At 50.5% G+C, this 24,499-nt stretch overlaps 3 protein-coding genes across 3 annotated transcripts; 2 read left to right on the forward strand and 1 right to left on the reverse strand.

The window, feature by feature from the left end:
- The first annotated feature begins 201 nt into the window (after positions 1 to 201).
- On the forward strand, positions 202 to 2,501 carry LOC125540690 (indole-3-acetic acid-amido synthetase GH3.8-like). Its single transcript, XM_048704277.2, has 2 exons — positions 202 to 791; positions 898 to 2,501. The coding sequence occupies exons 1-2, from the start codon at positions 403 to 405 to the stop codon at positions 2,264 to 2,266; spliced, it is 1,758 nt and encodes a 585-aa protein (XP_048560234.1). The 5' UTR covers positions 202 to 402; the 3' UTR covers positions 2,267 to 2,501.
- Positions 2,502 to 9,374: 6,873 nt separating this feature from the next.
- On the forward strand, positions 9,375 to 12,404 carry LOC125534763 (uncharacterized). Its single transcript, XM_048697878.2, has 5 exons — positions 9,375 to 9,581; positions 10,876 to 11,018; positions 11,187 to 11,316; positions 11,688 to 11,879; positions 12,036 to 12,404. Exons 1-5 carry the CDS (start codon positions 9,531 to 9,533, stop codon positions 12,207 to 12,209), a joined length of 690 nt encoding a protein of 229 aa, XP_048553835.2. The 5' UTR covers positions 9,375 to 9,530; the 3' UTR covers positions 12,210 to 12,404.
- Positions 12,405 to 15,266: 2,862 nt separating this feature from the next.
- LOC125535179 (uncharacterized) lies at positions 15,267 to 20,505 on the reverse strand. Its single transcript, XM_087542783.1, has 9 exons — positions 20,275 to 20,505; positions 19,620 to 19,735; positions 19,350 to 19,522; positions 18,299 to 18,392; positions 17,914 to 18,025; positions 17,670 to 17,758; positions 17,382 to 17,467; positions 17,183 to 17,247; positions 15,267 to 17,088 (listed from the first exon to the last, which is right to left on the reverse strand). Exons 1-9 carry the CDS (start codon positions 20,450 to 20,452, stop codon positions 16,979 to 16,981), a joined length of 1,023 nt encoding a protein of 340 aa, XP_087398909.1. The 5' UTR covers positions 20,453 to 20,505; the 3' UTR covers positions 15,267 to 16,978.
- Between the last annotated feature and the right edge of the window lie 3,994 nt (positions 20,506 to 24,499).

The following is a 24,499-nucleotide window of genomic DNA, read 5'->3' on the forward strand; positions in this document are numbered from 1 at the left end:
AGTTGTTGTAACATGATTGTATAGATGGGGAGACCGTGGAAGGTGGATGCAGACTGTAACATGATTGTATAGACCGGGAGACCGTGCAAGGTGATGCAGACTGTAACATGAAAGAGAGAGCGACGCAAACTGTAAGATGATTGTATAGACCGGGAGACCGTGCAAGGTGGATGCAGACTGCGAAAGTGCTCGCTGGCCAGAGTGGTGCGCGGGGAGCAGTTCTCGCCTTCTCGGCATTGCCCACCGCCGCTCGTTTCATGGTCCTCTCCTCATCCGCAAGCGATCGAATCATTTTGCAACGTGGAGCCGCACGTTCTGCATCTTAGCACTCTTTACACAAACGCATTCTTTAGCTAGATCTAGCATTCCTTGCTACCACGTGCTGTGTTCCAGATTGAGCCAATGGCGGCCATGGCTGTTGGCGCGGAGGACGCCGAGAAGCTCCAGCTCCTCGAGGGCTTGACCAAGGACGTGGACTCCGTGCAGGAGCGCGTGCTGGCCGAGATCCTCGCCCGGAACGCCGGCACGGAGTACCTCAGGAGCCGCGGCGGCCCCACGGACCGCGCCACCTTCCGGGCCAAGGTGCCCGTGGTGTCGTACGACGATCTGAAGCCATATATCCAGCGCATTGCCAACGGGGACACATCGCCCGTCCTGTCGGCGAGCCCCGTCACCGACTTCTTCACCAGCTCCGGCACCTCCGCCGGCGAGCCCAAGCTGATCCCCAACATCGAGGATGAGGGCCGGCGACGCCAGCTTATCGTCGGCCTCCTCACGGCCGTCATCAACTCGTAAGTCAGCACACTGAGTTAGACGTTTTTCTCCATGGATGTAAACTTGTAAAGCACACTGAGTTAGACGTTTTTTCTCCATGAATGTAAACTTGTAAACATGTAGGCACTTCCCTGGGGCTGACAAGGGGAAGGGGCTCTACTTCATGTTCGTCAAGCCGGAGACGAGGACGCCCGGTGGGCTGACGGCGTGGCCGGCCCTGACCAGCGTTTACAAGAGCGAGATTTTCAGGCCCGCCTTAGAGCACCACTACACGAGCCCGAGGGCGGCCGTGCTCTGCGCGGACGCGTTCCAAAGTATGTACGCGCAGATGGTGTGCGGCCTGTGCCGGCGCCACGAAGTGCTCCGCATCGGCGCCGTGTTCGCCGCCAGCCTCCTGCGCGCCATCCGCTTCCTCCAGCTCAACTGGGAGCAGCTCGCCGACGACATCGAGGCCGGCGCGCTCATTCCGCGCGTTATCATCGACTCGTCGGTGCGCGAGGCAGTTGCGGGCATCCTCCGCCGGCCGGACCCCGAGCTCGCCCGCCTCGTTCGGCAAGAGTGCTGCAAGGGTGACTGGGCTGGTATCGTCACGCGCATCTGGCCGAACACGCGGTACCTCGACGTCGTCGTCACCGGCGCCATGGCGCAGTACGTCCCGGCCCTAGAACACTACGGCGGCGGCCTGCCGATGGTGTCCACCTTGTACGCGTCCTCCGAGTGCTTCATGGGCATCAACCTTCGCCCGCTGTGCGACCCGTCCGAGGTGTCCTACACCCTCATGCCCAACCTGGCCTACTTCGAGTTCCTCCCCGTGGACAAGGAGGCCACCGGCGAGGCGGACGCGAGGCAGCTCGTGGACCTCGGACGCGTGGAGGCCGGGCGGGTGTACGAGGTGGTGGTCACCACGTACACCGGGCTGAACCGGTACCGCGTGGGCGACGTGCTCCGCGTGTCGGGCTTCCACAACGCCGCGCCGCAGTTCCAGTTCGTACGCCGCCAAAACGTGCTGCTCTCCGTCGAGACGGACAAGACCGACGAGGCCGAGCTGCAGCGCGCCGTGGAGCGGGCCGCGGAGCTGCTCCGCCTGCACGGGGCGTCCGTGGCGGAGTACACCAGCCGCGCGTGCACCGAGCGCATCCCGGGCCACTACGTCGTCTACTGGGAGCTGCTGACCGCGGGAGGTGCGGCGGAGGTTGACAGGGAGACCCTCGACGGGTGCTGCCTGGAGATGGAGGAGGCCCTGAACGCGGTGTACCGGCGGAGCCGGGCGGTGGACGGGTCGATCGGGCCGCTCGAGATCCGGGTCGTACGGCCAGGCACCTTCGAGGAGCTCATGGACGACGCCGTCTCCAACGGCGCGTCCATCAACCAGTACAAGGCGCCCCGCTGCGTCACCCTCCCGGCCATCATCGAGCTGCTCGACTCGCGCGTCGTGTCCATCCACTTCAGCCCTACGCCGCCGCACTGGACTCCGGCCCGGCGCTACGACTAGAGGCCAGGGAGACAGCTCTTGGGGCCATCCTCCCCTTTATATCTTTCGGTCTCCCGCAAAAAAAAATATATATATCTTTCGGTCGCCCGTCGCTGTATGCATCCCTGTGCCAATAAAGCTCTCCAGTTGCACAAGCCTCGACTGCTCTAGGAGGCATGCAATTTACGCTACGGAATCAGAAGAAAAGTTGCAAAAAAAAAATACTCCCTCTATAAACAAATACCCAAATCACAAGTGCCACAGCGTGTCATGAAGCAATCTGGCCCTAACATTTTTTTACAACTAAAGTTGCTATTTGAAAGGAAAAACAAACAAAAAAACTGAAACTTGCCATCCGGAAATAAAGTTGTCATCCTCGCGTCACTGAATTTGCAATCAAAAACATTCGAAGTTGTCATATGTTCGTGTCACCTGTGTGGCACTTATTAGGGTCCAAATACCAAAATGATAAGTGAAGATCATGTTTATACTCCGTTCATTCTACATGTAGTGCTATACATTTTTCAAAAAGGCAAATTTTGTAGGTCAGGTTTGTAGAGAAAAACATATACATCTAGAATACCAAATACATATCCTTAGATACACTTTCATATTGTATATATTTGTTATTTCTCTATAAAATTAATTAAAATTTGACTTCCAAAGAAATCTATATGCATTACAGTATGAAGGGAGAAAGTATTTCTTTACTGAGGGAGTACTTTGTATAGAATCTTCATGCTCGAACTTTAGGGCGCCTGCACGGATACGTGCCATGACCATCGCCTCATCGGCCACGAGCTCAATGCCTGCATGGACACTGTCGGAATCCTCCTGCACTGGCCGCTGAGCTCAAACACGAAGGTGGAGAGAGGATGCGGATCACCGGCGGAATGCTCACGCACTTTCTCTCTCCACCTTCACGCACTGGAAGGTGGAGAGAAGGCGGCCGCAGGCGGCCAACAGGTACTTTTGTCAGACACATGTTCTCGATGTCCGACAAGCATCCTCTCTGCCGCATGCGTCATGTGTGGTGTGGAGTGGGTTGAAGAGAAAGGGATATTTTATTCCTTGGTGGGTCCCACGTGTAAGGAGGGGTCAAGTTGACGGTGAAAACAAGACTCGTCAGTGAAAATCGGTTCCAGGTGAGCCAAGGCTTGAGGCTTGAGCGGGTTGGCAAGTTAAGAGCAGACCCTGCAAAATCTTAATCCGCAAAACGCGTTTATAGTTTGACAAAGATCTCGTTTGCGGGTCGAAAACTAACACAGCCGAACAAAAACAGTATCTAAAACTGCATAATTTGAAAAAACAGTTTCGCGGGAGAAATTACACCTCATTGACACGAGTAGTTCATCACATACTGCATAGATTTTACATGATCAAACACTACAAAACACAAGTTCATGCTACATACTACAGTAATACTAGTACTAGAGGGGTGGAGATCTGACGGCGGGCGAGGTTGCGGCCATGGACGACGCCCTGGAGGAGCTCAATCCTCCTTGTCGGAACTGCAGAGGTCGATGTACTTCGCGGCTTGCTCCTCGCGGATGCGGCGCCACTCCTCGTCCTTCTTCTTGGCGGCGAGGTTGGCGGCGACCGCCTGTCGCCACTGGAGGTCTTCGAGCTCCTCCGCGTGGCGTCGGCGCTCCGCCTCCTCACGCACGCTCCGCTCGGCAAATGGTGGCCGCAACCACGTCGACGTCGGAGACGAAGTCTTCCGGCCCGATGACTCCATGGCGGCCAAGAGGAGCGGGCTCCTCGGGCTCCTCCTTGACGGGGACGAACTCGAAGTCGTCTGGCTCCTCCGGCTCCTTCGACCACTCCCTCTTCACGGGGAGAAGGCCCGCGCCGGAAGAGAGGAGCTCCCGGCGTAGGAAGATCTCACCGCGGAGGAGAAGGACGCTTGCCGGCGGTCGTACTCCTCCGTCTCGCGGACGCGGAAGCTCGCCGGCAGCGACAGGCCGCGGTTGGTCCACTTCCTAGCCCCGCGCTTCCTCGCGCCGTCCGACCGGACGCGCCGCTCGCACTCGGGGTCGCCTCCACCGTCGGATCTGCTGCAGGAGCCACGTCCGAAGCTCCACATGCGGCCCCACATGGCGGCTAGAGGCAGGGAGGTGGTCGTCGGCGGCGAGAAATGTGGAGAAGGGGGTGGGGGATTGCATGGCTCGGTGGCGGTGGGGGATAGAGTTTCGACCCGCAAACGCGCCGCGAAACCGTAGATATAGCGGTCGTGGCGTGTGGTTTGCGGGCCGCGGCAAATTTTTTTACGAGCCGGGCAAGTACGCGGGCTCTGTTCTGACCGAAAAATTGGGCCGAGCCCGCATACTCGTCGGAATTTTGCGGTTCCGCGTGTTTTGCGGGGTCTGTTAGAGTTGCTATAAGGGTGAGCAACAAATCAATTTTGAAGTTGGCGGTTAAGTCTTTTTCTTGAAGAAAAAACTGCAATTTAGCTGCATGTTTGTTTTTAATTTTGGGTTAGTGGATTTTCTGGCCATTGATGCTTTGTGAAATTTTGTGTCGTCTTTTATCCTCTTGTATTGTATTGTTTCAGCCAATCCACATTTGACACGTACGGTGTTGTTTTCTACTATTCCGCAAGAACTGGATTACTGGACTAGGTAGAGGTTGTTCTCGAGCCGTTTGATGAAAATAACATCCGACGGCCATGAAGGGGGTTGCCGCTCACAAAAAGATCAGCTGACTGAGCCATAGCGTTTCGTTACGGCACCAGTTCAGTGGTGGCGCCACACCCCAAAGACAATGGGAGGCCTTGGCTCTTCTCCAACTTGCTCACCCTCATCTTCCACGGGCGGCCATGGCTCTCAAGCAGCAAGGGCAGCACCACCACAGTCGATGGTAGCCTTCGGGAAGGAGAGACGAGGAGGCAAGCATGAATAGATTGGAAGTTTTCCTCGCAAAAAAAAAAAAGAAACGAGGAGGCAGGCGACGGGGCTGATTGCTTTTTTTAGTTTTGAAAAAGGGGTGTACTTATAAAATTGTAGGGAGTGTTTTGTAAACCTATACAAATCCTCTATCTAACGACGTCGCCGGTGAACCGGTACGCTGCATTGCCAAAAGTGGGACCCACCTATATTCGTCACTAAACGGCCAAGGCCGTTAACTAGTGTTTTTTACAAAAATAAAAGGCGGAAAATTAATGGTTTTTGGCACAAATCTATAGACCTGGTCAAATTTCAAGCGAGACGAATTCTATGTGCACTATGTTTCAAAACTTGGAACAAAATCTATGCACACTATTTTTAGAGTGAATCCCATTTTTTACCCCCAAGATTCACATTTGTGACAGATATTAACTGACTTTAGCGAATAATCTCAATTTATACTAGATTTGGGCAAGTTTGTGACACATTTTACATGGTTCAGCCTTTTCTCCGATTTTAGTGCTGATGATTTGTGCATGCCATGCAGGCGATGTATTTTTTTTCTTTTTAGTTTTTCTGTCTACTGGATCCCAGATGCAGAGAACACTCATGCAAAAGAAAAAGATGCAGAGAACAGTCGCCTCAGCTCAGAGCGTCCTGCGAACCAATCTGTTGTTGGATGGTTAGAGGGACTATAGTATCCCCAGTCCACCAGGGTTCAAGTCCTGGTGCTCGCATTTATTCCTGGAATTATTTTAGGATTTCAGGCGATGCACATTTAGTGGGAGAAGACGTTTTCGTCAACGACGAGGTGCCTATAGTGACTTTGTAAATTTCAAGATGATATGCCGGCTCAGTCTTTCGGGGGTGTTTATAAAAGTAAAGTGTGTGTGCGCATTCATAGAGGTGACTGTATTTTTTTAGAAAAGGAGGATGACCCCCGGTCTCTCCATCTGGGTGATGCATACGGCCACTTTATTAATTATTCTCACAAGACCTTACAAAGAAATACAACAGTAAGACTAAAGCCGCTGTCTAAGCAACAGACTGTCGCTACACCTATCCAGTTGATGAAGGGGCGCAGATAGCCTGGGCCTAATACCAAACAGACATCGCAGCCAAACCTAACATCTAAGACCTGGGGTCCCATCCAGGACGCCTGCCGAGCATGGGTCCAACCGGTCCGGCGTGCACTTAGAGGCCGCCGCCGCCAACTGCCACCGCTCCATTTTCAAAACTGTACTGATGCATCAACCTTGCTCGGTCCAGCTATCGTCGACGCCACCACGGCGCCCAACGGCACTTCCTCCCTGTGCGCAAACGGCTGAGCACGTCGCGGTCGCCACTGATATACCTCAGCACCATGCTGCCAAGTACCACCAGCCGACACAGCTTGAAGTCTTTGGAAGATTTGTCGTGCATAGCACCTGCCGACCAGGCATGACAAAGCGTAGCACCTGTCGGTCAGGCATGACTTGACATCTCTATTGAAACTCCATGCAAGACGAAGCCGTCCACCTCCAGCCTCTCTGAACGGGAGCACCCCAGGAAGACACGACGAAGAGTTGAGCACCACAATCACCACGAGAGCCGGACCAGCCGACCGCCATGGCGAAGCGACACCACTAAAGAGAGAACCGTCGTCATCAGGAACTCCAAGAACGCGCTGCAGCTGTCCCACCTCCCGGCGGACCCAAAGCGGCGCCTTCAAGAAGGTGACGGAGCCGGGCACCGCCGCCGCCCAACCAAAGTTGTGGGTTTTCACCCGGTTATTGGCATCACTTGCTATCGCAACCAACAAGGTGCCCTTGTATTGTCCAGTCAAGAATGTGCCATCAATGATGATGACCGGCCTACAGTGTTCGAAAGCCCTCACGCATTGCTCGAACGCCCACAAAGCACGGCCAAATACTCGGACTTCCCTTCTTCATGAATCGTTGTTTTTCCCATGAGGCTCGACCACATGAACAATGCCCGGGTTTGTGGCGCCATGGCTAACAACAACCTAGGGATTTGGTTGTTTGCTTCCTCCCAAGTACCATACAACATCTTAAATGCGGCTTGCTTCGCCTTCCATGCGTTGACGTACTTCACCTTGTAATGAAAGATGGCTTTCACAAGGTCAATGACATGTTGGACGCTCATTGTTGGAAGTGTAGATATTGAGTTGGAGTGCCTGTAAGCGATGAACTCAGACGTGAGTTGTCTGTGGTCTTGGGACACAATCTTGCCATCCACCCTTTTGCCTCGACACATGTGAGTTTGCACACAACTCACTACGTGCCAAGTGGGACCTCCTTTCCATGGTATTGCATGCACAATCCACGAACATATTTCATCTTCACATGCACATGCAACCGTGTAGCGCACATTGACGTCCGAGTTCACCACCTTGTGTGGACGATAATTCGTAACCGAGTAGTTGTCGAGCCACATCTTCAATTCCAAGAAGGTATAGAACTTAGACCCTTTAGCAATCCTGTTCTTGTCGTCATCCAAATCACGGTGAGATCTTGGCCTAACCCCAAGAGATATACCTTGGCCACCATCTACCACGGCTTCATCCGCGAAACTAACATCCTTGAACAATGTAGTCCGATGATCACGACCGAATACCTTCTCAAAAGTTTTGGCCTCCTTCATCGTGAACCCCTCCTCATCAACTTGTTCATCGGGACCTTCGTCATCTGAATCCGATGCATAGCCACGGGAATAAGGGATGGAATGGTCCATTGTATTTTGCAAATGATATTTGTCGAGATCACCCACATTGTTGTCATGGAGATCAACTTCATTGTCATCATCCGCATACTCATCATTCTCCTCTTGTAAAGCTTCATTTTGGTTGTTTGGAAACGTGCTCAATGTTGGCCTCGCTTATTGGGTCAAAAGAGGTTCAACAATTTCATCTCGCTTCAAGGGTGAGGGGCTACTAGCAACCAAAGGGGAGGGGTTCCGGTTCAAGCCCAAATGCAAATATGAATCAACCTTCTTCGTTGCAAATAACTCAAGAGCCTTGTCTAATGATTCAGCCACCGTCTCCTTGTATGCAACCCAACGTTACTCCAAGTTGACACACATTGTCTTTCAACGGATGTGCATTCCAAAACCAACATTATGCCTTCCCTCCAACTCAACGATATCACTAGGGTCCATCCAATTCAACTCTTTCCTCACTTGTTGCAAGAGCTCCGCATAGCTAGGACTACTATCAAACACCATGTCAAACTCATCTGGGTCTGGTTCAATATTGCCTTTCAAGAAGGCGTCTTTGTCCCCATGATGAACAAACACACATGTTCTTCCTATCCCTATAAGCATTCAAACAACACGACGTAACATTGCTTCCATGAGTTATAATCCAAGGATTAACACGGAATACAAACCCTAAAATACATATGAAACAACAACCCTAACCCTAGCACCAACATAAGAACACCCATAAGAATAACCCTAACATACTAACAAGCCTAATCATAGGAAATTGGCAAACAAACATCTCACATCTCCACGCAAATCTCTAGATCCATACAAAACTAGGGTTTCCCCAAACAAGCAACAAATGAGCAATTTGTTAACATTACTTGGATCAAAACAAGGGGATTGGAGAAGATTACCTTGAGGGAGGGTTTGAGTTTGAAATCCAGGGACAAAATCTTCAAATTTGCAAGATTTGAGAGAGGATTTGAGAGGAGAAGAGAGGGGAAGAGGGGGCAAATCTCGGGTCGGATGCTATGGGGGTAGGGGTGTGTGGGGTGGGGGAGTGGGGGAGGAGGGGCAGCCAACTAGTAACAGCCAGTGCAACGCCTAAGGGCTAGGCGCTGCACATTACATGTGTGGCGCCTAGCTCTGAGGCGCTGCACTGCTGGATGCGGGCCCAGTGGCTGCCACGGTGGACAGAGGTGCAACGCCCCAGAAGTAGGCGCTGCACAGTAGGGTGTGGCGCCTGCGTGTCGGGCGCCACACAAAAAGGTCAGCCGCGTGAAATAGTTTCACGGGCAGTTCATTCTATGATTTGATTTCATCCCGAGGTCAAAATTGTTAAATTTGACTCTGGTGTAGTGCAGATCATTCATTCATTCATTCATTTAGGTCTTTTCAACCCCTTTTAGTTGGGAAAGGCTGCTGTTGTCACGTCCATATCTTCTCTTTTTCCCTTCAACGTTACGCTGGTACCTGGTAGCTGCTTTTCTTGATGGCCAACCAACAACAAGCCTGCTAGGTCGTGCTCTGTTCGTGGTCCAGGATCGAAGTGGTGCCGATCGAGTCACCTAGCTTGCTTGAAAAGGGAGACGCCAAGTTGGGCGTGGCCATGTCCACAGACCACAGCTAGCGCGGCTACTGCTGCGGAGCGCCTCCCCGCCTCCTTGCACTGCACCCGCTACCGTCCCCGAGCCGCCATGGCCGTCGCCGGCGAGCTTCAGAAGGTGCGGATCCAGCAAGACGATACGGTGAGCGACTCCTCTCTCTCCCTCCCTCCCTCCCTCCCTCGAGCCTCGAATGAGGCTCCTCCAGCTACAGAGTTCACTAGTTCTGTAGAAATATATTGCCGGCGAATCCTAACCAGTTGAGCGCGCAATGCGAATCAGTGTCGTTGCTGGTCCATGGGGATGTGAGCCATTGCATGTGCATGGGCTTTTCTCTCTCTTCCTGTGCAAGTTCTGACACATGCATGGCCTAATTCCATCATTTTTCATTTTCTTTTGACAATTTAGATGGTATGTATCTTTAAAACCGAAAATTTGTTTTCGAAGCTTTTTACATATTTGAACTCATGACGCTAAGCTCTTTAGAACAAGTATAGTCTTGGATACATTTGAAACACATTTTTTTAAAACTTTGCTTTAAACAGTGAAGAACTTTAATTTTTTAGTGCAAAGTGCTAAATAAACAGAATAAGGGGCTGAAGAATTTTCTGAATAGTGGGTCGGCACTTTGTTACAAATATGAAAGAACTTTGCTGGAAAATGTATCTTGAACCAAAGAATTTATAGATAGCTTGGCTGAACTTTAATGAAAAGTTTATGAAACTTTTTTGAGCCACACACAATTTAATATTATCTTGGGCCCATAATTTAATTTGAAATATATAGGTATTGGACTTGTTTTGTAGAGCTGAGCTTGAGAAATTCAAATACATAAATGAATTTAAATTTGCACAATTTATTTAAAAGTAATAGTGGCATATTTGTTTATCTTGTAATTTTGTTTGAAGAGGCGACATGCACATGGAGTAGGAATAGCCGCAGCATGCATGTGGGTCGAGAGAATGCAGTGCATGGCTGACAACGTGATGGAGAAGATTGATTGGACAGGACCTTAGATAGAGGGCCAGGATACAGGGTTGCGGGCACAACTAGTTAGGAAAAATCCACTTCCCTTGCCTGCCTCTATTCATTAGTTCGGATTTTTTGATGAGTTAGCTGAGGAGAGTGTTGAAATATATTGCCCGTTTCTCTTCATCAGTTCGTACGTTTAGATGAACTGGCTGAAGTATCCGATGAATTTAATACACTCCATCCAGTGACCTGCTGTGTGCTGTAACACGGGATGCTTTATTTATTTGTTGTTTGCAAAGAAATAAAATTGATGTCATTGCTCAGATTTATACGCTTGTGCTAGTATTATGACTTCATTGTGCCACTCGTAGTGACACAGTCACACAGTCCTGGTGCTTTTGCTCTATGCCTTATTGCAACTTAGATTACTGCTATATATAACAGATCTGATGCTGTACATCTGCAGACCTTCGATGCCTATGTTGTCGGCAAACAGGATGCCCCTGGAGTTGTAGTGTTGCAAGAGTGGTGGGGGGTCAACAACCAGGTCAAGAACCATGCCACCCACATCTCCCAAATCGGCCATGGATACAGAGCGCTTGTTCCAGAGTATGGCGATCTATCCTGTCTTGTGCTTCTTTCTTTGCACCCGACCATTTGTTCAAGATAGACTACTAGCAAACGCGGATGCTTCAAAAAGTGCTATCCGATCCGCTCGGAGTATCATCGCTCGGTCAAATCCCAAATGCTTTGTGCGTTTACACTTTTCTTTTGCAGTTTGTACCGTGGGAAGGTCGCTCTGGATGCTGCCGAGGCTCGGCATCTGATGGAAGGGCTAGACTGGCAGGGCGCAATCAAGGACATTCAAGCCTCCGTGAAATGGCTCAAGGAAAATGGATCACCCAAGGTAGCTTTTACCTTTGCCAACGTTTCAAGATTTCGTATATCTGTTTTTCCTTATCTGAATTGTATTATATATTCTTGGTGGGTGACACGCAGATCATTTATCTTTTGGTAGATTTGGTGTGCTACCTCCCTTGCATGCATCAATGAAAATCTGTTATGTAAGTAGTCATTTTGTAAGCCCTTGTTGCGCGATTCTGATGGTTAGCCAAATTTGCAAGCTATGCCCATTAGTGATATATCTAAGATCTTGTTATGAAATAGTCGATTTAGGTTCATGGAGGTAACGCAACCCTAACACATAATGTCATGTTTATGTTCCGGTGAAATACAGCGTGTAAGTTATGGTTGACATTTTTTTTCTATTGTTCTTAGGTTGGTGTTACTGGTTATTGCATGGGAGGTGCCCTGGCAATCGCGAGTGGAGTTTTGGTACCGGAGGTTGATGCTGTTGTTGCTTTTTACGGGACGCCATCGTCGGAGCTTGCTGATCCTTCCAGGGCTCTTGCTCCAATCCAGGCTCATTTTGGGGAGCTCGACGCTTATGTCGGGTTTGCTGATGTGACCGTAAGACCTTCTTTGACCTTAGTTATTGGTATTATTTAATAGAACAATATCGAGGCTTGTTTGTTTTCATAGGGAGTTAGAAACTAGAAAATAGCTTGCTAATTCATCAGATAATAAAAAACAAAAACAGATGGCATTGCTACTGTGATGTTTCAGGCGGCCAAGTCGTTGGAGGAGAAGCTCAAGTCTTGTGGGGTAGCACATGAAGTGCACATATACCCTGGATGCTCTCATGCCTTCATGAACACATCACCTGAGGCTCTCAAGAATCAGGGAGCCATTGACCTGGCATGGTCCCGCTTTGCTACATGGATGGGTCGTTTCCTGTGATCTGTATCAGAGCCATCACCACACTGTCTGAACCTGAGGTGTACATGGACTCAGAGTCACGATGAGTAATGAGAATAAGATGTTCAGTACGTGCGTACAACATGCAGTCGTTGTCCAATCCAGACAAGTTTTGCTCGTGTTATGTTATGTGAACTCGTCATGGTTATGTTTTGTGAATGGTGAGCTAGTTTGGTCTGCATTTCTCCATTTTATTTTTGTCATTGCAGGCTGCGTTGGTTTGTTGGTTGGAGCTGTACAGTGATGCGGCACATCGAATTGTCGAGAGTTTCTTGGTTTTCAGTCTTTTGGGGGAATGCATTTTTATCATGAATGCTCGCTCTTTTCCAAAAATATATTAATTTTTTGTCGTGTTTTCAGATCTTCAAGAGTCTCGCGGCTTTCACTCTTCTTTGCAAAGCATTTTGGATCGTGAATACTTGAAAATATATAGCAAAAAGAAAAAATGTAACACAAATAATTCCAGAAACGGTATTGATGATGTTGATTTCCCCCTATGAACCTAGTGAAAGTTTAAACCATACAACTTCTGTGTGCACTATGTTTTTAAACTTGAAACAATTCTATGTACACTATTTTTAGAGTGAATTCCATTTTTTACCCCCAAGGTTCCCGTTAGTGACAGGTGTTACCTGACTTAGCGAAAATTCTAAGGCCAACTCCACCGTGCGACCCCATCCTGTCCGACCCCGTCCGTTTGGGTAAAACGGACAAACGAGACGACCCATCGCGCGACCCCATCTTATTTTTCTGTCCGTTTTCTGTCCGTTCGACCCCATTCGCGACCCAAACTTGAGCTGGCTTTGGGGTAAAAGCGGACACGAAACTGACGTCTCTGTGGCGTCCTCGTCCGCTGCATGTCCCCCGGCCCCATGTGTCATCTCCACCTCTCTCTCTCCTCCATTTCTCTCTCCGCCTGTGGACAAGCACCGACAGCTCCCGTTGTGGGCGAGCGTGGCGAGGCGCGGCCGGCGGCGAGGCGTGTGCGAGCGGGGCGAGGCGCGGCGGGGGCGGGGCAAGGTGAGGCGCGCGCAGGGCGAGTCGAGCGGCGGCAAGGCGAGCGCGAGCGAGGCGGGGCGAGCCGAGCGCGGGCCGAGCGGCGGCGCGGTGGGCACGCGCGGCGCGAGGCAGGCAGGGTCGGGGCGAGGTGAGGCGCTGGCGGTACGGGGCGGCAGGGCGCGGGGCGGCGGGGCGCGGGCGCGTGCGCTGGGCGGCGGGGCGCTCGCGCGGCGCGCGGGGCTGCGAGGCGCGGGGCGGCAAGGCGCCGGCGCGGGCGCGGCAGGGGGGCGGCTAGGGTGCGGGGCTGCCGGCGCGGACGCGGCCAGGCGAGGGCAGGGGTGCGGGCACGGCAGGGGGGCGGGTAGGGCGCGGGGCTGCCGGCGCGGGCGCGAACAGGCGAGGGCGCGCGCACGGCAGGGGGGCGGCTAGGGCGCGGGGCTGCCGACGCGAGCGCGGCCAGGCGAGGGCGGGGGCGCTCGCGGGCGGCAGGGCGGGGCGCGCGCGGCCAGACGAGGGCAGGGGCTGGGCGCGAGCGCGGCCAGACGGCCGCGGGGGCGCGCGCTGCTGCGAGGGTGCGGGGCGGCAGGCAAGCAGGCGGGGAGCGAGCGCGGCGCACATGCGGCGTGGCGAGGCGGCGGCGCGCGTCGGCGGGCGGGCGCGACAAGGCGGGGACGAGCGAGCAGGCGGACGATTTGGGGTAGTCAGCCGCGTTGGGCGCGTCCAACCCCAGACGAACATGGATGTCCGTTTTGCTACCCATGGGCACCCCAAACAGACAAAATCCGAATAAAGCGGATGTTCGCTTTGCTACCCATGGACACCCCAAACAGATAAAATCCGAACAAAGCGGACGTCCGTTTAAGGTCGCGCGGTGGAGTTGGCTTAAACTTATGCTGTTCAGTTTTTTTTCTCCAATTTTACTGCGGATTTGTGCATGCCATGTAGGCGGTTTATTTTGCTCTTTTCAGTTTTTCTATATCTACTGGATCCTAGATGCGTCCAAAATTCTTTTTGTTTTCACCGGATCGGCCCCGGCGAACCGAATCCCGAGGCTCCTCCTCGTGGGCCGGCGGTCGACGACGAGATCTTTCCCGGTTCCCGGAGGAGCAAAAGCGGCGGCCGGTTTCCTCCGCTGCCCTGCCTGCACAGCTGCACTGCCGAGCACGCGCTCGATCTCTCCGCGTTGTCCCGCACGTCGGCAGGTCGGCACGGCGCCTGTCTACACCCGACAGCTGAAGGTGCACGGCGAGGCGCCATGAATCGTCGGCCCTGTGTGTCATCCAGCTTGATTTGCTCGTGTGCAAGCCGGAAATGCATGCGTCCGCGGAAGGAACAGCGACTTGTGACGAAGTACGTGATTGATTGGTGTGTATGCATCAACAGAGAAGACAAGGAAAATATATATGCCACAAATGTGAAATGTCTGTCTCCGCGCGCTGATGGCTGCCTGCTGCAGTCTTATTATCGAGATGGAATGTTCTTTCAGCGAAAGACGTTCCCCTCGACAGCGAGGTGTTTTCCGTCGATCTGACGTATGCATTGTGCGTGCCACTTAGAAAAAATCTTTAGAAAAAGGACGGTGCATATGCAACAATTACCTAACATGTCAGAAATGGCGGCTGAATCGATAAGTTGCATTTTTATTTATAATAGAAATATAAATCGCCAAAGGCCATATGGTAGTGTGGTGTGCCCGTGTGTGGACAGAGTAACACACGTCGGCGTCGCCGTTTCACAGCCTCCATTCTCTCTCTTTTTTTCTTGAGGCAGGCGTGTGAAAGCGGCGGGGAATGTGTGTGCAGTTTGGTTCCATCGCGAAACCAATAATTCATGTGCCGAACAAAACAAATTCCCAGGCCATATCGGCGTACAACAAAAACATCAGCATCCATTTCTCTGGTCAGGAGCACTATAAAATAGGGGGGTAAGTGCGCTTTGGCCCATTTTAATTAACATCTTCTTCTTCTTCTTCTTCTTCTTTTTCTTGCTTGGTTGATTCATTCGTCCATTCCTAGGTTGGGTGTGTCATCAGATCAGATCAAAATAATAAGAAGTTGTAGACTGAATCAAACTACACCATGGATTCCGGAGAGACAGAAAGAAGGTGCAACCACGAAGAACTCAGAACAAGGTTCTCTTTCTTGTGCACAAGAAAGAAAAAGGCAGGGGAACAAGCATGGATCTAGGATCTTTCTGCATTTATACGTATCATGGACCAGCAGCGGCCAAACTTCAGAGCAGCAGCAGTAAATCTCAGCTAATTACGTTCCTATTTATTACAAAGGATTGAGCAATGATGGAACCAGAGCAGAGCAGGGTGAGAGGGAGAGGAAACGGGACCTTTTTGTTTACTTGGGCATCATCGATCCACGGCGATCGACGGTGAAACCTCGACAATCCGCGCGACCACCCCATGAACGGCCGGAGAGACTCATCTGGCTGGCTAGCAGCGGTAGACGACGTAGTTGTTGCGGCGGGGCTTGGGCATGTGGCAGAGCATGACCAGCACCAGGGCGATCAGCATGGCCAGCAGGAACCCCTTGGGGTCCAGCCCCACGCCGCCCCCGTCGCCGCCGCCGTCGTCGTCCTTGCCGCCGCAGCCGATGCAGCAGCAAGATCCCGACCCCATGGCGACGAACCCCTCTGCCACGGAGAGTGGCAGATAGAGATGCTCTCTCTGAATCTTATTGAGATGTGTGTTTCTGCTCTGTTGCTTCGACTGTGGAGAAAGGGGAGAGAGGGGTGGAGGCAGATCACTTGTTTACTAGTACTAGGCAGCAGCACTGACACCCAGGCGCACGGGTCCAACACGGCTATCTAGCTTTTTTTTTTTTGAGCAACACACGGCTATCTAGCTGGGCGGGCGGCTAGGCCGGCCCAACACCCAGGACGGCAGTCGGCAGGCGTATGGCCACCGGGGCCCACACGTCAGATGATGGCTAACAGCAAAAAAAAACAACTATAAGTTTCGCTACACTCCAGTTGCAACTTGCGAGAGTTGAAAAATAAAGGAGGAAGATTGCCACTACATTCCTGTTGCGATTTGCAGAGGTTCATGCGTAAACACTTTCATCCCTGGGGCCCACATGTCAGGTGCTAGATGTAGAAGGAAAAAAAACAGAGTTTCACTACACTCCATGCTGCAACTTGCAGGTGTTGGAAAGAAAAAAGGAAGGTTGCCACCATATTATCATTCCTGTGGCAATTTCGCAAGTGCTCATGTATAAATAATTTCCTATTTTTTCAAGTTTTTTTTATTGTGTTGTTGGTGGGGTGTCACTGTCTGGAGGCATTGGAATTCCACTTCAGACGTGGCTTCGGACAAAACTTCAGTTCAGAGTGGCGCCACCAGTTTGACGGAAAGCAACTGGTATCAACCAAATGATTTCAATGAAGACCTATAAAATGCACCTCAAACCAAAGTTCAGGCCATGCTGTACCAGGAAACCAAAATCGGTAAAAACTTTCAGAACAAACGTGCTCGGAAACGTGGATAAAAAATGAGCATCGGACCGAAAGGAAACGGACGAAGAGACGAATGCGACTAGTATATCAGCAAATCTAACGGAGGATGACCACCTAAAGAACAAATATACACCGCTACAACACTATTATGCAGTGTTTGCAAAGTTTCTAAAACTGCTGTGCTGGGGCAACAAAACCCGGTGGTACGACGACACATCCCTACGATCACCTTGATGCTGCTATTCACTCAGCGTAACAAGAATTTGTTCAACATGTGCGACCGGGTATTAACTGTCGACGCCGAGGAACTCTGTGAAGCTTGGGTATTGGGGCTCCCACCCGATATCGGCCCGGGTTTTGGAATTCTCCATCCTTTTCCCCGACGGACCGTTGGTACCTGTAGAGAAGGTGGATTCAAGATTATTACTACAAGAAATGGTGACATATGCGCACCGAAACACTTCACACGCTGGAGCGGGAACGAAACTAACCAGTGAAACCTTGGAATTCCGTGTCGAACTTCCCACTTTTGTTAACAGCGTCCATTATTTCCTGCCTGCAAAGTTCAAATTTATGCATTTTAATTGAAAGAATGAGTTGCCCATTCAGCTACCAGTAGAGCCATGACACACCGACAGAATCGAGCTAGATGAATACCAGTTGATGTAAAACAAGCAGCTTAGCACTAACCTGGAAAGAGGCTTATTGTCACAGCCCAAAAATATACGACCCCGAGGTCTCTTTTTCATTATGGCAATTGCAAGAGACGCCGCATCCTGAGAATATATAAGATAACATTACAACTCACATGATGCTGATTGATGTGACATATTTTGCTTAACAAATCAATAAAGTTGTTTCTGTTTGTTTGATCTGACGTACTTTGCTTGATAAATCAATAAAGTAGGATCGTTTGCTATGATAAGATTGAAAAAGAATATAAAAGGATGAATCTGGGGTAAATTTCTATGATTTAACCTCATAATGGATCTGATTGATAATATGGTCTGGTCGCGAGTCCAGTGTTCCCTTCCTCAACCAGAAATAGTGAGCACCTCTATCTATTTTGTGTGTTTAAGTCAAGGAAATACTGTATGAGTTATATTCATCTTATATTGTACTACCTCTGCAAAAACATCTTATATTTTGGTATGGAGGGAGTATAAAAGCTCTGTGTTCATGCTTGCAATTTTAAATAACCAATATTTATAGGTGGAGGATATATATAGTCCTGCTAGCCTGAGAACACAGCCTTCTGCCTCCAGAACAACATTTTCTGCTCTAAGAAGAACATCAGTACGAGGACCCCTGCCAACTGGAATAGATGGACAATCCTGCACAATGAAGAGAAAAAACATGGTGAAAATAATTAAAATAAAATTAAGAAAATATTAGGAGCTAGTTGTGTGTTTCTAGGTAAGAAATTCTTCATCTGCAAAAATAAACTAAGAAATGCTTGTACTCCCAAACTATAACAAATCTGAAGTTGCATACTATATTAGACGTGTAAATTTCTCTTTTCATTTAGCGGAGCTTTTATCACCCAAAAGAGCAACAACTGGTAGACACCTATGATCTATGCAGAATATGCAGTCTAGCAGTAATACCTCATTGCACAATCTGTTGTCGCTACAGTCATAAAGAGCAGTACTTGACGTAAACAGGAAAGAACCTTCTCCACTCCAATTTGAGGCAGCCACTCTGCATGCATTTTCTGAAATGAGGATACATCACATGCCCATGATATGCAATCTGTTTAGCATAAGATAGATGCACACTGCAAAGTATCACAGCGAAACTAGTCTAGTTACTTTCTACCAGTTCATTGAGATGCAGAACTTTGCATTTTCCCTACAAAGCTAGTGTAATTCATTAACAATGGAAAAAAATCCTACTAACCAAAGTGATGATGCACAGGGGTGTGTTGACATCAGAAAGAGGTTGGTGGCACCCATCTGCATATATTACTCGTAATAACAGATCCTTATTGCATAGAAGAACAGTTTCTGGTATAAATCATAAAATCTTAAGGGCCTGGTGGAGTTAGTTGTTCCAATCAGAGTGCACATCCAAAATGCAATAGTTAACTAAAATAAAAAATTTGGCAGTATGAAGTCCCATAGCAATATGTACATATGTAGATGTATTAGAATCAAGATAAAATCACTTAATTTATTTACAAATAACCAAAAGACCAGAAAGTCCTGGCTCAACCATGTTACACCACACATTTCCCTCTGCTACTCCGTACAGCACTATGATACTGACATTGCCAGTATTAAATCTGACACATCCATTACTACAGATTAAATTACACTGCTACAGTGACCATCTCCATAATATCTGACCAGCCATTGTCTCGGATTGTCTACCAGCTTGATTCAATTTTAACGCCACCATCGTGGACCATACATACATACATCAACATGAAGGTCATTATGTCAATGTGTTCATCTTAACCAATGTTCACTATATGGTTCATCGTTCATGTGCCCTAAGGTTCATATCAGCAATTAAACTTCCATACTTCAAAGAATTCAGTTTCACGCGGATGTGAGATCTCAACCCAAACAGCGCAGACGTCAGGCAATGACCACAAACTGGAGATTGGTACCAAATCTACTGCATGGAGCCATAACTACAATCACACTTGCTTACCTCAAATCACCGGGGTAATCATCAGAACGAGATGGAGGAGCGCAGAAGATAACATATGGAGCCTTTTGAGAGATAGTGGATCCCTTCAAGGAGGGAATGATGCCAATATCGGTTAGCTCGCTGTGATGGTCTGTGCTTGCGGTCTGGCCATAAACTTTGCATCCTGGATGTTCCTACAGAAGATGAGGTTGAGTGCTTGATTAGCCGAGACATGATTATGTTAAACAGGTTGATGTCAGAAAGAGGTTCTTTAGCCACGGGTATTCATACCTTTAGCCACTTCTTGGCTACCAGTCGCCCAAGCACACCTGGGCCGACGATGAGTAAATCGTTCTGGGTAACAATGTTGGCACCGGGCATCGCGACCCCTGTATCTTGGGATACCCCTAGCAGCAACAAAGAAGAGATGTAAGAGGTAACTTAATTGCACACATCGCTGTGGAAAGAACTCGACATCTGGAGATAAAGAGGACGACTGTGGAAAGAACTCAGGCATTTGGAGATAAAGAGGACGACACTGGACCCTCCATCGGTGATATATGTAACCTTCAGCACATAGTAGCTAGATAACTTAATTTACTTCACCAGGTACTGAAATATGTTCATTGTCCCTTGATAACCCATTCCACCATGACCAGAGGCCAGAAATTGCTTGCCGCATACAGGTCGGGTGAAGTAACTACTACCTAATGTCGGCGCTTGCGAGACCTCGGAGCCGAGCATAGTGATAGTTATAACACTTGTAATTTGGAACTGACAGGGAATGGATTTCAGAGCTGGACACAGCAGCTCAACAGTGTAGCTGGGGCGGGGTTGGAAACGGTTTGCTCTCCAATGGCACGGGACGGGCAGGTGAGTTAACGGAAGGCGGGCAGCGTTTTAAGGAACGGAAGGGGAAGAAGACAAGGGTCGGTGAGAGAGTTACCGAGGGAGGCAGCGGCGATGGGCGCGCGGCGGGCGAGCGAGAGGACCCGAGCTGGACGGCCGGCGGTCGGGGTGAGGGGCCTCGCGGAGGAGGGGCGGGAGGCGGTGGTGGATGCGGGGAGACGGAGGGCTGGGGTCCGGGCGGGAACCACGGCGGCGGCGGCGACGGCGACATCCATATTGTCGTCGGCCGTCGTGGAGAGCTGGGATGGGGATGGAAATTGGACCGGTTGACGAGGATAATGGTGGCTACTTTGGGCTGGGCCGGGCCGGGTTGCCTGGATGTTGCCATGCCAAAAACGGAACCAGGGCCCAGGAGGATGCCATAGATTTAGAGACAGACAATTGAAACCCATTTGTCTAAAAAAAAAGAGACAATTCGACCAGGTCAGTTGAACTGACTGCCTCAAAAAAAAGTTGAACCGACTGCCTATACATGTACTGTACAATTTTCTCCAAATAAATAATAATATACACTTACAAAAGGACCAGGTTGCCTTGTATTGTACCTCGGAAAGTGTTCCCATGCGTTTACACCAAGGTTTTGGTTACTGAATGGGGCATTTTTACGGGGGGGCCGGTAAACGTGGTTACCATGAAATTTCAAGAAAATTTTGAACAAATTTCTAACAAAATTTATAATTAAATTTTGAATTCAAATTCTTTCAAAATAGATATAGATAGCACTTCATTTTATATTTATCATAAAGAGCTACTAGCTCAGTGAAACGTTGTCTACGCGCATGCTGTGAGGTGCTGCCACACTTTACTATACATGAACGTTTGAATTCAAAAAATTCAAAAATTCAATTTATTTTGCTGGAAATGCCCATTTACCCAGGGGGACTGAAATATGCAATAACCATCGTAAATCTCGAAATTTCGAGCGGTAACCAAAACCCTGGTTTACGCACATGTTAGGGACTGGTTGAATCGATCAATACAAGTATACAAGCACAAAAACTAAGCTAGATGCTTGACAGCATTTCAGTACAAGGAAACAAACAGCTGAATACTGCTAACCCAACTACCCTGCTCCGTTTCCATCATCTCGGCCGTGCTCGAAGGGATTTGCGTGGCTCGAGATGAAGCAACCATCAATCAATCTATCTCTGTCGTGCCGCGTAACATGCTTCCTGTAACGATGGGGCCAACCGCCATAGCTAGCATGAAGGACCGAGCGACGGGACCCGCAGGCAGCGACCGCAAGGATCAAGGACAGGCTGGAGTTGACCAAGTCAAGGATGACTTGGGCGAGGAGTAGACGAGTGGGTTGGTGTGGGTATTTAGGCCAGGACCCGGCCAGTTGTAAGGCATGTTGGATGACTAACTGAATCGCATCCGGAGAGAAGCTGTTCTTCCTCCCGGCCTCCTATCCCCTTTCTCCCCTACTACCAACTCCCTTTCCCTCCTTTCCCCTACAGTTGAGAAATAGATCGGACTCGTTACATCTGGTATCAGAGGTCAAGACGCTCTGGAGACCGCGTACCCGAAACCCCGCTACCTCACCAAACAATCGAAGCAAGCGACGCTGATGGAGGAGCAGATCGCTGCTCTCGCCAAGGCGGTCAACGACGGGAGGACGGCCAACGACGCCCGCCTCGAGGCGATCCAAACCTCCCTCGAGCTCTGGCGACCGGCGGTGACCCACATCCAGCAGCAAATCGACAAGCTGCGGACGCAAGTGGGGTGGATCGCCCTGCATCCGGCTCTGGCGGCGCCTCCGGATCCGATCCCGGAGGAGGACGGGGTGGTACGCCCGGCGGCCACAACAGAAGGAGAGGCCGGCACGCGCAACCACGGGCCCGACGGCCATGGCGAGATCGACGACACCGGAGGGCGGGCATACGGAGTGGTCACCACTCAGTTGCCGCCTCCGGTCAAGGGTACGTCCTTGGCTGGATCTCGTGTTCTTGCAATTCACTCTGAGAGTCCGATAGGAGTTTCGGATCTGCACACAGTTCACACAAATCCTCCTAGTTGGTCCCTGCCCAGGCTGGATTTTCCAGTTTTTGATGGGGAAAACCCACAATTCTGGCGCACACGTTGTGAGAAGTACTTTGATGTCTACGGGGTGCAATCTGATATGTGGGTTAGAGTCGCTACTCTGCATTTTACGGGTGCCGAGGCTCGCTGGTTGCAGATGCGTGAGGCTCGTGGCACACCGATGTCCTGGGAGGGATTGTGCACAGACCTATGTGACAAGTTTGGGCGCGAGCAGTACTAGACATATTTGCGCCAATTTCTCACACTCAAACAGAATGGGACAGTAGGAGAGTATATGACACAATTCGAGGAACTCATGCATCAATTATTAGCCCATAATTCTTCGTTTGATCCAGTTTTCTTCACCACACAATTTTTAGAAGGATTGAAACATGAAATTCGAGTAGGTGTCGTGTTACATCAACCAAAAGACTTGGACTATGCGTTTTCGTTGGCATCCCTGCAGGAGGAGCTGATGGAGGCACTGCCTAGACGAGAGTACCGACGACAGGAGGTGCCTCGTGCACCATCGCGCCCACTAATGCCCGCGGGCATTCCGCCGGTGCAACCCCTTCCAGGGCCACCTGCAGCTGCAGAGGACAGGCGAGGACAAGAAGCTGCTCACGCTCGGGAGCGAGGCGGGCGCGGCGATGATCGGGTTGCGGCCCTCCGGAACTACCGACGAGCACGCAGGCTATGCTTCAAGTGTGGGGAATGGTGGAGGGCAGGCCACCAGTGCGCCCCCACTGTGCAACTTCACATCGTCGAGGAGCTCCTGGAACTGTTACAAGCTGACTACCCAATTCAACAGCAAATGGGGGACGAGGATCCGGAAGAAGTATTGATGTCTATTTCCAAGCTGGCCACGACAGGGCAGACGACACCCCGCACGGCACGGTTGCTGGGACGAATCGCGGGCGTCGAGATGCTGATCCTAGTTGACTCCGGCAGCTCCCATAGTTTCATCAGTGATCAGAGTGCGGAGAGACTGCAGGCCAAGGTACAGCCCCTGGCTCCGGTGCCCATAAAGATTGCAGATGGGGGCACTTTATCTTGCACGGGCATGTTACCAGGCTGCATTTGGAAGACACAAGGACAACAGTTCCAAACTGATCTGAGAGTGTTGCCTCTAGGATGCTATGATATGATCGTCGGGATGGACTGGCTTGAGCAGTGCGGACCCATGTGGGTGGATTGGGTCAACAAAACGCTGAAATTTCAACACAATGGCAAAGAAGTGCTACTGACAGGAATTCAACCACGGCTGCAGCCTGTTCCTGAAGTGACAGCCACACAACTTCGAGCAATGGAGGCAGATGGGGACATCCTGCATTTCGTTGCGCTCTACGCAATCACACCGAAAGATGAGGGTAAAAGTGAAGATGCCAGCAGAAATCCAAACACTCCTTGATGAATTTCTGTTGGGTTTCGTAGTAATTTCAAAAAATTTCCTACGCACACGCAAGATCATGTGATGCATAGCAACGAGAGGGGAGAGTGTTGTCTACGTACCCAACGCAGACCGACTGCGGAAGCGCTGACACGACGTAGAGGAAGTAGTCGTACGTCTTCACGATCCAACCGATCAAGCACCGAAACTACGACACCTCCGAGTTCGAGCACACGTTCAGCTCGATGACGATCCCCGGACTCCGATCCAGCAAAGTGTCGGGGAAGAGTTCCGTCAGCACGACGGCGTGGTGACGATCTTGATGCACTACAGCAGCAGGGCTTCGCCTAAACTCCGCTACAGTATTATCGAGGACTATGGTGGTTGGGGGCACCGCACACGGCTAAGGAATAGATCACGTGGATCAACTTGTGTGTTTCTGGGGTGCCTCTGCCTCAGTATATAAAGGAGCCAAGGAGGAGGGGGTGCCGGCCAGGAGGAGGGCGCAGGAGGAGTCCTACTCCTTCCGGGAGTAGGACTCCCCCCCCCCCCAATCCTAGTTGGACTAGGATTCCCCGAGGGGGAAAGAGGGAGAGGGGGGCCGTCCACCTTCTCCTAGTCCTAATAGGACTAGGGGAGGGGGGAGGTGCACAGCCACCTTGGGCTGCCCCTTTCTCCTTTCCACTAAAGCCCATCAAGGCCCATATGGCTCCCGGGGGGTTCCGGTAACCTCCCGGTACTCCGGTAAAATCCCGATTTCACCCGAAACACTTTCGATATCCAAACATAGGCTTTCAATATATCAATCTTTACATCTTGACCATTTCGAGACTCCTCGTCATGTCCATGA

This window comes from Triticum urartu, chromosome 2A (assembly GCF_056163025.1).
Source record: "Triticum urartu cultivar PI428250 chromosome 2A, HENAU_Tu73, whole genome shotgun sequence".
NCBI lineage: Eukaryota > Viridiplantae > Streptophyta > Magnoliopsida > Poales > Poaceae > Triticum > Triticum urartu.

What these genes read in the sequence shown, in the direction of transcription:
- LOC125534763 (XM_048697878.2), top strand. Translation starts at nt 9,531, where the DNA reads ATGGCCGTCGCCGGCGAGCTTCAGAAGGTGCGGATCCAGCAAGACGAT. An exon ending in GGATCCAGCAAGACGATACG is followed by an intron (nt 9,582 to 10,875) that starts GTGAGCGACTCC and finishes GTACATCTGCAG; the next exon opens with ACCTTCGATGCCTATGTTGT. An exon ending in TCGGGTTTGCTGATGTGACC is followed by an intron (nt 11,880 to 12,035) that starts GTAAGACCTTCT and finishes GTGATGTTTCAG; the next exon opens with GCGGCCAAGTCGTTGGAGGA.
- LOC125535179 (XM_087542783.1), bottom strand. Translation starts at nt 20,452, where the DNA reads ATGGATGTCGCCGTCGCCGCCGCCGCCGTGGTTCCCGCCCGGACCCCA. An exon ending in CATCGCCGCTGCCTCCCTCG is followed by an intron (nt 19,736 to 20,274) that starts GTAACTCTCTCA and finishes TGTTGCTGCTAG; the next exon opens with GGGTATCCCAAGATACAGGG. An exon ending in ACAACAGATTGTGCAATGAG is followed by an intron (nt 18,026 to 18,298) that starts GTATTACTGCTA and finishes TTCATTGTGCAG; the next exon opens with GATTGTCCATCTATTCCAGT.
- LOC125540690 (XM_048704277.2), top strand. Translation starts at nt 403, where the DNA reads ATGGCGGCCATGGCTGTTGGCGCGGAGGACGCCGAGAAGCTCCAGCTC. An exon ending in CTCACGGCCGTCATCAACTC is followed by an intron (nt 792 to 897) that starts GTAAGTCAGCAC and finishes GTAAACATGTAG; the next exon opens with GCACTTCCCTGGGGCTGACA.